General features: G+C 34.7%; 1 protein-coding gene across 1 annotated transcript in view; it reads left to right on the top strand.

Moving 5' to 3' along the window:
* Nucleotides 1–13,255, top strand: part of LOC114337614 (uncharacterized) — a 138,811-nt gene that overhangs the window by 44,768 nt on the left and 80,788 nt on the right. Inside the window, exon 2 of the mRNA XM_050657974.1 lies at nt 380–787. Within this exon, the coding sequence (XP_050513931.1) occupies nt 514–787 (274 nt within the window). The 5' untranslated portion in view covers nt 380–513. The remainder of the gene's footprint in view (nt 1–379; nt 788–13,255) is intronic.

Raw genomic sequence — 13,255 nt, 5'->3', positions numbered from 1 at the left:
TTAAAGTTATAATCAAAAAACGAAGAAAAAAATCGAATTTTTCCTTCATTTTTTGACATTTTAATTATTTAAACAATGTTCCGGACCTTTTTGAGAGGGAGGATAACTCAAATATTATTATTTGAGTTATTTTCAAGCATTTTTTGCAAAAAAATTTGAGTCGCCTCTCAACGTCCATCTCAAAACAGATGGGCCCTGGACTAACATATCAGTTTCTCCAAATGGTTAAAGTACAGGCTAGAAGGGATTCAGTAAATATCTACGTTATCTATGATTAGAACCACATTAAATTAGAGGTAATAACTAATTTGGTTGTAACTAATATTTTGCAGATACCTATATTTTTTCAATTCAATAGTTTTATCTTTTTCTTTTTTAGAAAAACTTGACGTAGATATTAGCGAGCATTTACCCATTATAGTCTCTGCAGCAGGAATACTTACTATATGCTTGGCATATCCTATATACTCAAAGGAATGGTTAAAAACTCTACGATTGCTTACAGATTATGAAATGTTTGGTAAACCGCCTAAAATCGATGAGACAATTAAATTCTGTAATCGACTGGCGATTGTAGCAACCATATTTTTTTTTCAATGTGTATTTCTATATGAAACTGCAGCTCTTTATGGAAGTAGAAGTTGTCTGAAGCTAGCTGAAGAGAAAGGTTTGCATATTAATTGCTTAACAATGTTTCCTGTGTGGCTACCTTTTGAGGCTGACGTATCGACCCAATTAATAATATCGTTCGTTCAATTTATGTTAATATTATACTGTGTAATACCTGGTAAGTATAACAAAATTAAATTATTTAATAAATAAATTTTATGGGTGTTCAGATAATAATATCACAACATAACCATAGGACGCATCTATAGAACGTCTTAACGAAGAGAGAGACTGTATGACTATAGGACGCTGGTTGTGAACAAAATCTGAAGTTATTACCTATAATAAAGGGGAGAGGGGGCTTAAAGACTATTAGGCCAGGGTAATAAGGCAAAAATATACCATGTTCGTGACACTTCAACAGCCAGGCTACTCAAGCCTTTTTGACAGGTAATACCTAAAAGAACAAATTGTAACTATTTCCTGCGTAGGATCTGGCGGCCATTTTTATTTATAAACAATTTAGTGTCAGAAGACAGCATTCTTCCTTTTTTTTTAATTAATCAAAAAAATTAAACTTAATTTTTGTTAATGTTGTTCTGAAGCTATTTTCTTGTGGCATTTTTATAATTAAGTATTTTCTATGGGAAATAAGCCACAATTTTACTAAAAAATGAATGTATTAACGTTTCGAAGCCCAAATCGGGTTTCGAAAATCAGGAACGCCACTCATAAATATTCGCGATATCATTTTAAAGTATTCTACTTTAAAATGTATAATATACGTCTGAATTGCCAATATAAATGAGTCAGATTAAATAAAGTATTAGAAGAATTTTTTTACTTAGCAACAACATTTTTGTTTATTTTAATAGTATTTTGTATTTTGACAGCGAAACCCGATTTGGGCTTCGAAACGTTAATACATTCATTTTTAGTAAAATTGTGGCTTATTTCCCATAGAAAATACTTAATTAATTTTTTTTTAGTGCAAACATCTTCGAGAGCATGGAAAAAGCTTTAAAATGACGTATTACAAAGTTTGATATACTCATTTATTGTTAATATAATTGCGAAAAAAGCTCGAAATTGCAAAGAAATTATTTTCGCGATAACTATTGTAAAAATTAGTAAAGAGCTTTGAATTTTTTGTCAAATGGGGTTCTTTAGCGCCTAAAAAAATTTAGCCACCTTCATTTAGCGCTTTATGTGATAAAAAATTCAGAGCGATTCATTCAACTGTTTAAATTTTATTTAAATTGTTTTTTGACAGACAGCTTTTTTGCAATAACGTAAGTCAGAAAAAATTAATTTTAGAACCATTCTAGAGGTGTCAAATGAAAGATCCTGAGCTAAACTTTCAAATTGGTTAAAAAATAGTGAATAAAAAATACATTTATTAGTAATAAAAAATTATGCAAAAGTATCGTCAATTTTTCCTCATAAACTTTTTGAATAAGTTTTTTCACAAAAATCTATTTTTTCCACAACCGTGTTAAAATATTTATTTATGAAACAGTTCGTGAAGTATGTTTTTTGCGAACGCAAGCGACTTTGAGAGTAGGAGCGACAACGGAACGAGTGCTATACATCGCGTAAGTTCGCAAAAAGTACTTCACGCACAGTTTCATACAATATTTTATCTACGATAAACAAATAAAAAAACTGTAACTCTTCGTCACTGGAATTCATTTCTATTCTATAATTTTTTGAACTTTGACATTTAAAAATCCTAACTTTTTTCAAACTACAAAACTGTCAAAAATTTTGTTGTAAGTCATTGCTCATATTTTCATCACCATGACAACGCGAAAGTTAAGGATATTTGATTACATGAAAGTGTGCCAAAAAACCCATTGAAAGTGTGCGAAAAAGTAAATCCGATTTAAAATACATTGTTACTTCACGCACACTTTAAACCCTTCACGCACTGCTTTCTATAATGAGAGTTTTCACAAACTAAAAACATATACCTAATATGACATGGAGTCGATAAATGCAATTTTTAGCACTCCATAGGAGCGTTAAAGCACTAATGCTACTTTAAAGCACTAGTGCTTTAAAATTTTTAAGGCACTGCAGTTAACAGTAAATTGTCAAATTGTGAAACGTCAAAATATTTATATTTCATTTATTAACATTAATATTAATAGTACAACTTGCGCAATTTGAAAAAGGTGGTTTAAAAGGTTTTTTAAAATTTAATTTAAACTGTATTATTGCATTTTAATACGTTTGTAGAAAAAGAACTATTAAAATTTGTTAGAATATACAACAATAAAAGTAAGATGTTATTCTATAGTTGTTATGATTTACGTATTGACAGTCTAGGCAGTTTTGATTTTATGTCAAGAAAAATATAAAAATGGAATGTCAGTCAAGTTCAAGTAAAAGTTTTTGTAGATTTTGTCCTGTAATTGAGAATGAATAAATTATAATTGTTGATATATAAGACGTTTGTAAAAAAAATTGTATGATGTACGTGTTAAAAAGTACATTTTTAAGGCACTCATGTGAATTGCAGAATTCGCTTCGCTCATTTTGCAAACTTTCACATGCGTGTCTTAAACGTGTACCTACTTTTAACACTTATATTATAAATAACTATTTTTACCGTGTTTTAGGGGCACAACTGTCAAGTAATAATAATTGACAAAAAATTGTAATAAATATATATAATTTATTATATAAAAAAATAAAAAGCTTATAGATATTGAAAAATTGACGATACTTTTGCATAATTATTTTTTCTACGGCCGTGCTAAAAGAGCCACTTTCACGAACGCATTTCGTTTCCGAAAGTTGCACATTCCAGCACGGCGTGCGTGAAAGTAAATTTTTTGTGATTTTTTTCCAAACGTGAGGCACTACAAAAATATTGTTCCTAAAGCGCTGGTTTCTTCGAAAGCGGTGCCGACAAACTGCGACCGTAACACTGCGATGAATGACGTCATAAAAAACTGTACTATGCAAAATAATAGCGGTGGTTTCCAAGGATGCGTTGGAAGCCACCGCTTGCTGAGCTTGCACATTCCATTGCCGCAGTGAAGAACCTTGAATTTTTCACCGTAATATGACGTAATTCATCGCAGTGCTACGGTCGCAGTTTGTCGGTACCGCTTTCGAGGAAACCAGCGCTTAACTTATGCGGAAAGTGTCTTCCCCGCACTCGACTACTTGCCCGAACTCCGCTATCGCGTCGTTCGGGTCAACGGCAGTCTCGTGCGTGAAAGTATCACTTTCCGCACTAGTTAGGAAAATAACTATTTCATGCATGCATTTTTTATTCACTTTTTTTAAACTGATTTGAAAATTTAGCTCATGATCTGTCTTTTGACACCTGTAGAATGGTTTTAGCATAATTTTTTCTGACTTACGTTATTGCAAAAAAAGCTCTCTGGATAAACAATTTGAATAAAATTTAAACAATTGAATGAATCGCTTTGAAATTCTTGTCACATATTAAACACCAAAGAACCCTTATTTTGACAAAATTTTAAAACTGTACACTAATTTTTTACAATAGTTATTACAAAATTATTTTTTTTGCAATTTCGACCTTTTTTCGTAATTATATTAACAACAAATGAGTATATCAAACTGTGTAATACGCCATTTTAAAACTTTTTCCATGCTCTCGAAGATGTTTGTACTAAAAATCCATAAGTTTTACTGTTTTCCATTGATTTGAAAACAAAGGAAAAAATGCCGTTTTTTACACTAAATTGTTTATAAATAAAAATTGATGCAGGAAGTAGTTACAATTTGTTCGTATACGCTCTGAGCTTCGCTGGTGTCGCTCCTAGCGGATTACTAATGCAACTTTCACCGGTAATTTTTAAATTTATTATTTAATTGTTATCGCTTAATATTTACAACGCAAAAAAGTAATTAAATTGTTATCTATTTTTTAAAGATTTTGCTTATCATTTTGACGTTCTATTGATGAAATATTAATTTCTTACTTCGGATACTTTCACAATTATCGTGTAGATGGCGCTAAGATTAATAGATTAATTTTTAATTACATATTACGGAACATTAAAAAACCTTAAATTCAGTATTTAAAACGTAAGTATAGTTAAGGTAAAAATATATACCACAGCTTTGACCAACTAATATTTTTTATAATTAATGTTTTTAATTTTAATTTTAAATTAATCACTTTGACATTTATGTCAAATTTCCAGTAAACGTTTACAGACTTATCACTACTGGCGCTCGCGAATTTATAAATATCCCCTCTACGTACGAGCTCACAGCGTATAGGTATTACCTGTCAAAAAAAAACGCCTGGCTGTTGAAGTGACATGGAAAACACCTTTTTACCCTGGACAATACGGTTCAAAGGAGCTTTTACGTTGAATACTAACTATTTATTGACAATAGATATATACAAATAGAGCATAAAACAAACCTAAGAGAAAGAGAACAAAACATACATAAACACAATGGGTGGATGCAACACTCGTGTTGATCGAGAGAAAACGAAATACCTACTACAACTACAATAAGTACTTACGAGCTAAACATAAGTCTTTCAGTCAGTGTATGTGCACTATTTTCTATAAAATTCTTCACTGGGACGCAGGTTACCTCTGCTTCTTCTGTCTTATTGCTATTCGCCCTATGACATATATATGACAAATTGTCTGATATTTTATGTACTATAATACGGGGTTCGGCATTAGTCAGGCAACGCTCTCGAAAAATCGGCATAATTTCGGCAACGCTCATAGGTCTGGCAAAGCTGTCGAAAAGGATTAAAACGAAGCATGTTCGTGCTTCAGACAGTAGGTATTTTATTATAATTTGTTATTTATTGTTTAAAAATGTTATATTCAAAATAGTACGTCTTAACAATGAATAGTGTACGTACAACAACTGATAATATTTCCGCACCCAAAATTTCCATTTCAAACAACTTCAAAAGCGCGAGCTGGGGTCTGATGTCACCAACCACTGTGTTCTCGTTCGCCCGTTCGGCGAGCTATTGCATTGGATGCATTTTGCCATTGCTAGTTGTGCATGTCGAATAACTGTCTTGTTTGCTCGGTGTTTATATTATTGTATTTAGTGGAAAACTTGTGAAGACTTTATCAAAATGGAAAACAAATCTGCGCAATATGAGTACTATATAGTACCGGAATTCCAAAACACAACTGTCAGAACATCCAACAAATATTTTTTACTCTACCTGTAGAACCAAAAACGTCGATTGAACTGGCTAAAGGCATGCAGGAGAGATAAAAAGGATATTTCACAAAGTAACAAAGGTCTTTATGTCTGTGAGGATCATTTCGATGTGAGTATTTATCTAATTAAGTACCTAATACTAATAAGACATTTTCTATTTCAAGAAAAATATTAGGTAGTTGTCGTTTATAAATATAAGGTATCGTATATAAATTCAAGATTATACTTACTTACTTACTTACTAGCCAACGCCCACCCTTGGCATGTTAGCCATTTGGCGGCGCGCTGACCAGTATAGACGAGCCGTTTCTCGTAGGCGATCTTCATCCTCCTCGGCTGGGTCTGTTATCAGGGCTGGGCACTCTGGGAGGTAAGCAGCATCCATCTGGGGCTGATTACATAGTGGACAGTTGTCATTTTCACGGACGCCGATGCGATATAGATGGGAGGCCAGGTAGTCATGCCCCGTAGTTGTTCTGAACGCGACTACGCTGATGGGTCTCGGCAAGTTGTGAGGGATTGGTGACTCTATTAGGTGGGCCCAAGATTTTCCAGCACCGGCTTGTATTTGCTGGTCTTTTATCTTCGCTTTGATTCCTCTTTTAATGGTGGACTTTGCTGATGTGTACGATTGGAAGCTAGGGGGTTGTGGAAGAGTAGTGCCTTCTTTTGCAAGTTCATCCGCCGCTTCATTCCCTTCAACACCGACATGACTAGGGATCCATTGTAAAGTAATCAGCCACCCTTTTTCCAGCAAGTTCGATAGTTCGACGCGGCAAGATATTGTTTGTGCACAGTCGGTATATCGATTTGTCGACAGGGCGAGGATTGCGGCTTGGCAGTCGATGAAGAAGGCAACTTTTTGGGGGTGTTGGAGATTCTCGAGACTTTTAGCGGCTTCGTGTATAGCAGCAATTTCGCCATCATAGTTGGTGAGAGGGGCACCCACAGCTATGGAGCCTTTGGAGAACGTTGAGACATATCCTGCTCCTGTTCTTCCCGAGTCCGGCATCGATGAGCCATCGCAGTAGATGTGGAGCCACTCATGCGCTGGGTAATTGGTGTGTATCGTCTCTAGGGTGGCTTTCCTTAGGACAATGTCTGACGATAAGTGCTTCGGGTCGTTATGGTTTTCAAGATGCAATTCTGTGTTTGGTAGACAGCGGGCGAGTGTAGTTTGCGCTGGGAAGGGGGCGGCTTTCGACAGGTCAATGTGGTATTTTTCCATGATTTGATTTGCTACTGTAAGCGGAGAGGTTTGTGTTTTAAGACGTGAGGCTGCTTGTCTATATTCGTCCCATTTTTGTGGAAGTATTCGTCTTTGCCTTTCCCAGAAGGTTAACGCGTGTTGCTCTCTGCGGCATTGTATTGGTTCAATACCGGTCTGGGCTTCCATTGATGTAATCGGTGTTGATTTTGGAGCACCGGTGATGACGCGAAGGGCAGTGTTCTGGGCGACTTCAAGCTTGGAGGTGGTGTTTGTACTCGCAGTTATTGTAGCTTCACTCCCATATTCTAGTATCGGCCGGACATAAGTTTTGTATGTTGCTACCAAGACATCTTGCGTGGCGCCCCATTTTGTTGCTGTGAGACGTTTGAGCAGTCGACATCTGTTTGTGGCTTTCTCTGCAATGTCGTCGATTTGAGGTTTCCACGTCATTTTCTTATCTATGTACACCCCCAGGTATTTTGTTACATCCTCTCTTTCCAGGTCGACTCCTTTGTATGTCAGCTTGACAGCAGTCTGCTTTGTTGAAAGGGTAAGTACTTGATATACGGTTTTGGTTGTACTGACAGTTAGGCAGTTTTTATCCGCCTATTTTTCTAGATTTTTGAGAGCCTGGTTCATTACTCCCTCGAGCGCTTTCAGACTGCTACTTGATGCCCATATTAGGAGGTCATCGGCATACAGGAGGGCTTCAACACCAGGTGTCTTTCTAATCATTGCGAGCACATCGTTTATCATTAGGTTGAACAATTGACAGCTGATGACAGCTCCTTGTGGCAGCCCTTGTCTTTGTAGTCTGAATTTGGAACAATGGTTGTGAAATTTGACTCTCTGATACCTTTCCCCGAGAAAAGATTTTATCCAATTGAACAGTTTACCGTCTATTCCAGACTTCGCTATCATGTGTAATAGCAAACCTCTCCATACTGTGTCGTATGCAGCTTTGAGGTCTACTAGCACTGCAACTGTTGACATCTTACGGTGGAAAGCATTCTTGACTTTTTGAGCAAACTCGACTACATGGTCCATGTGTTCCTGTGTTTCCTGAAGCCAGCTTGTGCGTCGTCAATCAGTTCAAGATGGGTTATGGCTCGGTTCAGTCTGTCCAGAACCATTTTTTCGGCTACTTTGCATAAGGAGCTTGTGAGGGATATTGGCCGGTAGCTATCAGTCAGGCTCGGGTCTTTTTGTTTCTTTAGGGTGGGTATGACCTCGCTCTTCCTCCATTGACTTGGGACTCTTGAATTCCATGTTAGGTTAATCAAGTTCAGAATGGTGTTTTTGGCTGCGGCTCCCAGCCGCAGCCAATTCAAGATTATGGGTGGTCCCAAAATTATTAAGTCAGGTGTTATCCTGCACATATTTGATTGTTAACCAGATAGAAAGCGAACTTTTTCTGAGCCCATGAGGAAAGCAGCCCTTAAAAGGGTTAAACGACAGCTTATTAAAGATGCCGCTTCTACATCTAAGTCTGTTCTAGAGGATAATGATGATAAGAGACAGTGTGATCCTAGTTTCACCAAGTTAGTTCAAGCAGGACCTGAATTAAACCAATCAGCTTTACCTCAAAAACTGAATAATGCATCAACACAGACTCACATCAAAATCAGAAGTAAAGCTATTCAGTGTAAATTTCACAGAAGTGTTACAGTCGGGTTGTGGCCATTGAAAATATATAATAAGGATGCAGGAACTTGACCTATAATATACTTGCAAACATTATTTGAAGATACAAAAAGTGAATCAGGACGTTCTGTATTTGAAGATAATTGTGAATATAGTGTTAGCGATGACTATTGGTACAATGAAAGTGATTCTTTATCTTGTAATGAAATACGTTTCAATTAGTGGAAATATATTGGAAATTACAAACAATGCATCTATTTTTAACTCTAAAAAAAGAACAGGATACACATTTATGTCTCTTTGAGAAGATTTCGGCATAGTCGAAAGCAATGCTTCGAGAATATTTGCAAAATCTGTTCCATTAATTATATAGTAAGTATTTAAGATCTTGTATTTTTATACCTAAGTTGGTCCAGTTAAATCAAACTTACCCTTAGCATTTCAATTAAAGACGATTAAAATGTATTGTACTATACAATCCCCAGAATAGCCTAATCGCTTTCTTTTGAAAAACCCTCGTGAGTAATAGTATCTACTTATGCGTTTTAAGCACTTTAGAAGGTAGCAATTTTTAATATTTATAAATTTCACTTTGAAACTAAAACTAAATAAACTGATTGTAGAACTATGCAAGAATACAAATAATATCTGGTAATTTTCAATTAAATACGATTAAAATGTTACTTACAATTCCCGTAACTATAATCGCGTTTTTAACCGGGCTCAACTCGTAGCCCGGTTGTGGTCCGTGACGTCAGACCAATAAAAGGACGTTCAAGCGCTTCCTGAGAAATTTGAATTTTATAGCATTTTCAAAGCCTCGTAATAAGCGTATGGCTTAAAAATATTTGTTTTTTTTTACATGCAAGCGTTTTAAGATCATGTTACCTTATGTTTTTGAAGTTATACTTCTTTACGCGCGATAGGAGGGTGAATTTTTATATGTTAAAACCTACGATCCCGGCGCATGCGCATTATAACTTTGTTCTGATTGGATGTTCAAATGACATGTCAAAAATTATCCAATATGGCAGCTGTAGCGCAGTTGTGGTTTGGACGGTTGACGGTTTGTTTATGTATGGTTGTTGCGTTTTAAAATTTGTGGGAAGAAAAAGAACAAAGGTTAGTTAATAGTTATACTGCCTTTTGAAATAATTTTCATATTATATTTTTGAAGTTATACTTCAAAATGTTTTAATTTATGTATGTATCAGTCCAGAAAATGTGTGGAAAGAATATTAGTGTTTTTAAATATATTTTTCTACAAACGTGTTACAATTTTTAGGACTCCATAGGAGCGTTAAAAATGCTATTTTAAGGCACTAGTGCTTTAAAAATTTTAAGGCACTGCAGTTAAAAGTGAATTGTCAAATTGTGAAACGTCAAAATATTTATATTTCATTTATTAACATTAATATTAATAATAAAACTTGCGCAATTTGAAAAAGGTGGTTTAAAAGGTTTTTTATTATAATTTTGTGTCTCTGGATTTGTCTTCTTTGGGCGTAAAATAATAAAACATCTATTTTTATATTTCACTTGTCACCGTGATGTATAATTATGTATATCTGAAAGGTAAGTGCATACGGCTTGATGTCCTTGTTGATAGAGCATTAGACCAGAGATCATAAAATCGCGAGATTGCGGGTTCAAATCCCGGACGATTCATATTTTTTTCTTTTTTTTTAATATTTTGCATTGTTAAGTTTTGGTTCATTTTTGGTAATTATTGTTAATTTTTTGTATTGTAACTGTTAAGTAGGTATATTTATTTCGTTGAAATTATATTATAATAGAAGTATAACTTCTTACGTGCGTACAAAGTACACACACATTCTTTTTTTTTTATATTATTTTAATATTTAAAAATGTATGCAAGTTCCCTGTTGTGTCGGTGTCATGAGAGCACGTGGACGTCGAGCTACGTGACATGTGCAAGGGAGTACCTTAATGTTCATTTTGGAGAATGGATAGGCAGATGAGGAATCGTTGAGTGGCCTACACGGTCATGTGACCTGACACGCTGTGAATTCTTCCTGTGCGGCCTTCTCAAGAACCGCGTTTTTGCAAGAGGACTAGGCACCCTTCCCGACCTCAGAACTGCAATTGAAGAAGGATTTGAAAATCTTCGCGCCGAACCTGCTTCTCTGTTGCGAAACGTTAAATGCATTGATCAAGATGGGCATCAATATGAACCCTTACAATAACCTTTTTTCGAATCCCTTTGTAATTTCTTTAAATAAATTGATTTTGACAAAATTTTAAATATCTACACTTTTGCCTTAAGAGCAGAAATGACCGTTTTAAAAAATTGTATGTTACAATCTAACTAAACTGTTTGTCATGAATGTATATAAAAAACTTAATTGGCTCAGAAAAAACATATCCCAACCTCTACTAACTCTTTAAAGTAGCTAAAACATTTCTCTCTAAAATCCTCAAGGAACGTTCTATAGCAGGGGTGGCCAAACTGTGCCTCGCGAGCCACATGTGGCTCTTTGAAGGATTACTTGTGGCTCTCAATAAACGTACCTGAATTACTTTTAATTTTTGTGTTGGAAAATGTCTTAAATTACTGACAGCAAATATAAAAAATTAAGTGTAACATCAGTACTTGTACAAGGAGACCCCTTATCACTGTGGCTGTTCAATGTAATAAGTAAAATATCATCTCGGCTGACAGGAGGATTTAAGAATCGAGGATCAAAACTATTGTTTGCTTTTGCTGATGATATAGGTGCAGTCGCTAATTCTACAAGAGACGTGAGAGAGGTGTTTTGACAACTCGAGGAAGAAACAGGTAGTCTGTGCCTTCAAATAAATGAGAAGAAGACGAAATATATGCTAGTAACCAAAAATTAAAGACGAAGAGTTAGGCAGAATATAACAACTATTAATGACCACAACTTCGAAGTAGCAAAAGAGTTTAAATATCTAGGAGGCGGTAATCACAGATGACAACGACATATAAAAAGAGGTCTCAGCAAGGATGGCTGCGTGGAATAGAGCATTATGCTCCCTATTATCATTATTAAGATCTAGCTGCTAAAAACAATATAAATTAAAACTGTACATCCAATTCTTCCCCCAATTGTTACATATGAAAGTGAAACATTGACTCTACATCAGCGGGAAATAAATAAGCTGCTGGTATTTGAAAGCAAAGTTCTCAAACGATATTTGATGAATTAATGAATGATATTTTGTCCCTCAAAGAGATGACAGAAAAGTGGAAAAGGAGCCGCAAAGTTGAATTGGTGACTGTGTATGGTACTGAAAACATCATCAGACATATAAAAGCTAAGATAATAAATATAGGCAATGCATGTGGTAGATCAGAGGAAGACAGACTGTTAAAGACAGTGTTTTTTGACAGAAGATAGAAGATCAGTAGGCCGTCCCAGAAACAGATGTAAGGATGATGTAGAATATTTGAAGTATTCTGAATTAGTAAAGGCTACTTGTAGAGTTATTTGCATATTTCAAACAACGGTGTGAACCATTTTATTTCACTTTAAAAATCTCGAAATCCAAACAGTAAGGGAAAAATTGACCTTTTTGACACTTTTTAGACAATTGTTTAATTGCGGCTAGCAAAAAATTTCAAATTTTGACAAATGGCTCGGACTATCAAGGAGCTTGGCCACCCCTGTTCTATACGCTGTGAGCTCGTACGTAGAGGGGATATTTACAAATTTGCGAGCGCCAGTAGTGACAAGTCTGTAAACCTTTACCGGAAATTTGACATAAATATCAAAGTGATTAATTTAAAATTAAAATTAAAAACATTAATTATAAAAAATATTAGTTGGTCAAAGCTGTGGTATATATTTTTACCTTAAATATACTTACGTTTTAAATACTGAATTTAAGTTTTTTTAATGTTCTATTAATCTATTAATCTACTAATCTTAGCGCCATCTACACGATAATTGTGAAAGTATCCCAAGTAAGAAATTCATATTTTGTCAATAGAACGTCAAAATGATTAGCAAAATCTTAAAATCGATTACAATTTAACTACTTTTTTGCGTTGTAAATATTAAGCGATAACAATTAAATAATAAATTTAAAAATTACCGGTGAAAGTTGAATTAGTAGTGCCACTAGGAGCGACACCAGCGAAGCTCACAGCGTATAGGCAAAAAAATGTAGTCGAGGAAATAAAACTGAAAAAATGGCAAAATCTCGAAATTTTTTCGTCCAGCATCTATTTGTAAAAAATTTTGGGATTGAATTATTTCACCCTCTAGTTCATTTTCCATATTGTGTCATTGTACGTTTTTGAATTTTTAAGGGTGAAAACTACCCCTTAAATAACTACTTGTAAAAAATTATAAAATAACATGTTAAACTTTAATATTGTCAACATTTGGTTCTTATTAGTTCCACAATGATTGTTTTATGCTTTAAGATATACTATCATAATATTTCAACCCTTAAATCCACCCTTGTGGGAGCTATATAAAAAATTACTTATCATAAAAGAATAATTTCGGCTTTCATCGATTTACATACAAATTTGAGATTAGGATCATGTCACCCTGTACTTTATATTCTATAACATGCTCAAGAGCGTCGATTATTTTTAGGGGT

Source organism: Diabrotica virgifera, chromosome 8 (genome assembly GCF_917563875.1).
Source record: "Diabrotica virgifera virgifera chromosome 8, PGI_DIABVI_V3a".
NCBI lineage: Eukaryota > Metazoa > Arthropoda > Insecta > Coleoptera > Chrysomelidae > Diabrotica > Diabrotica virgifera.
The sequence above is the reverse complement of the archived record's forward strand: the minus strand, read 5'-3'. Positions and strand labels throughout refer to the sequence as shown.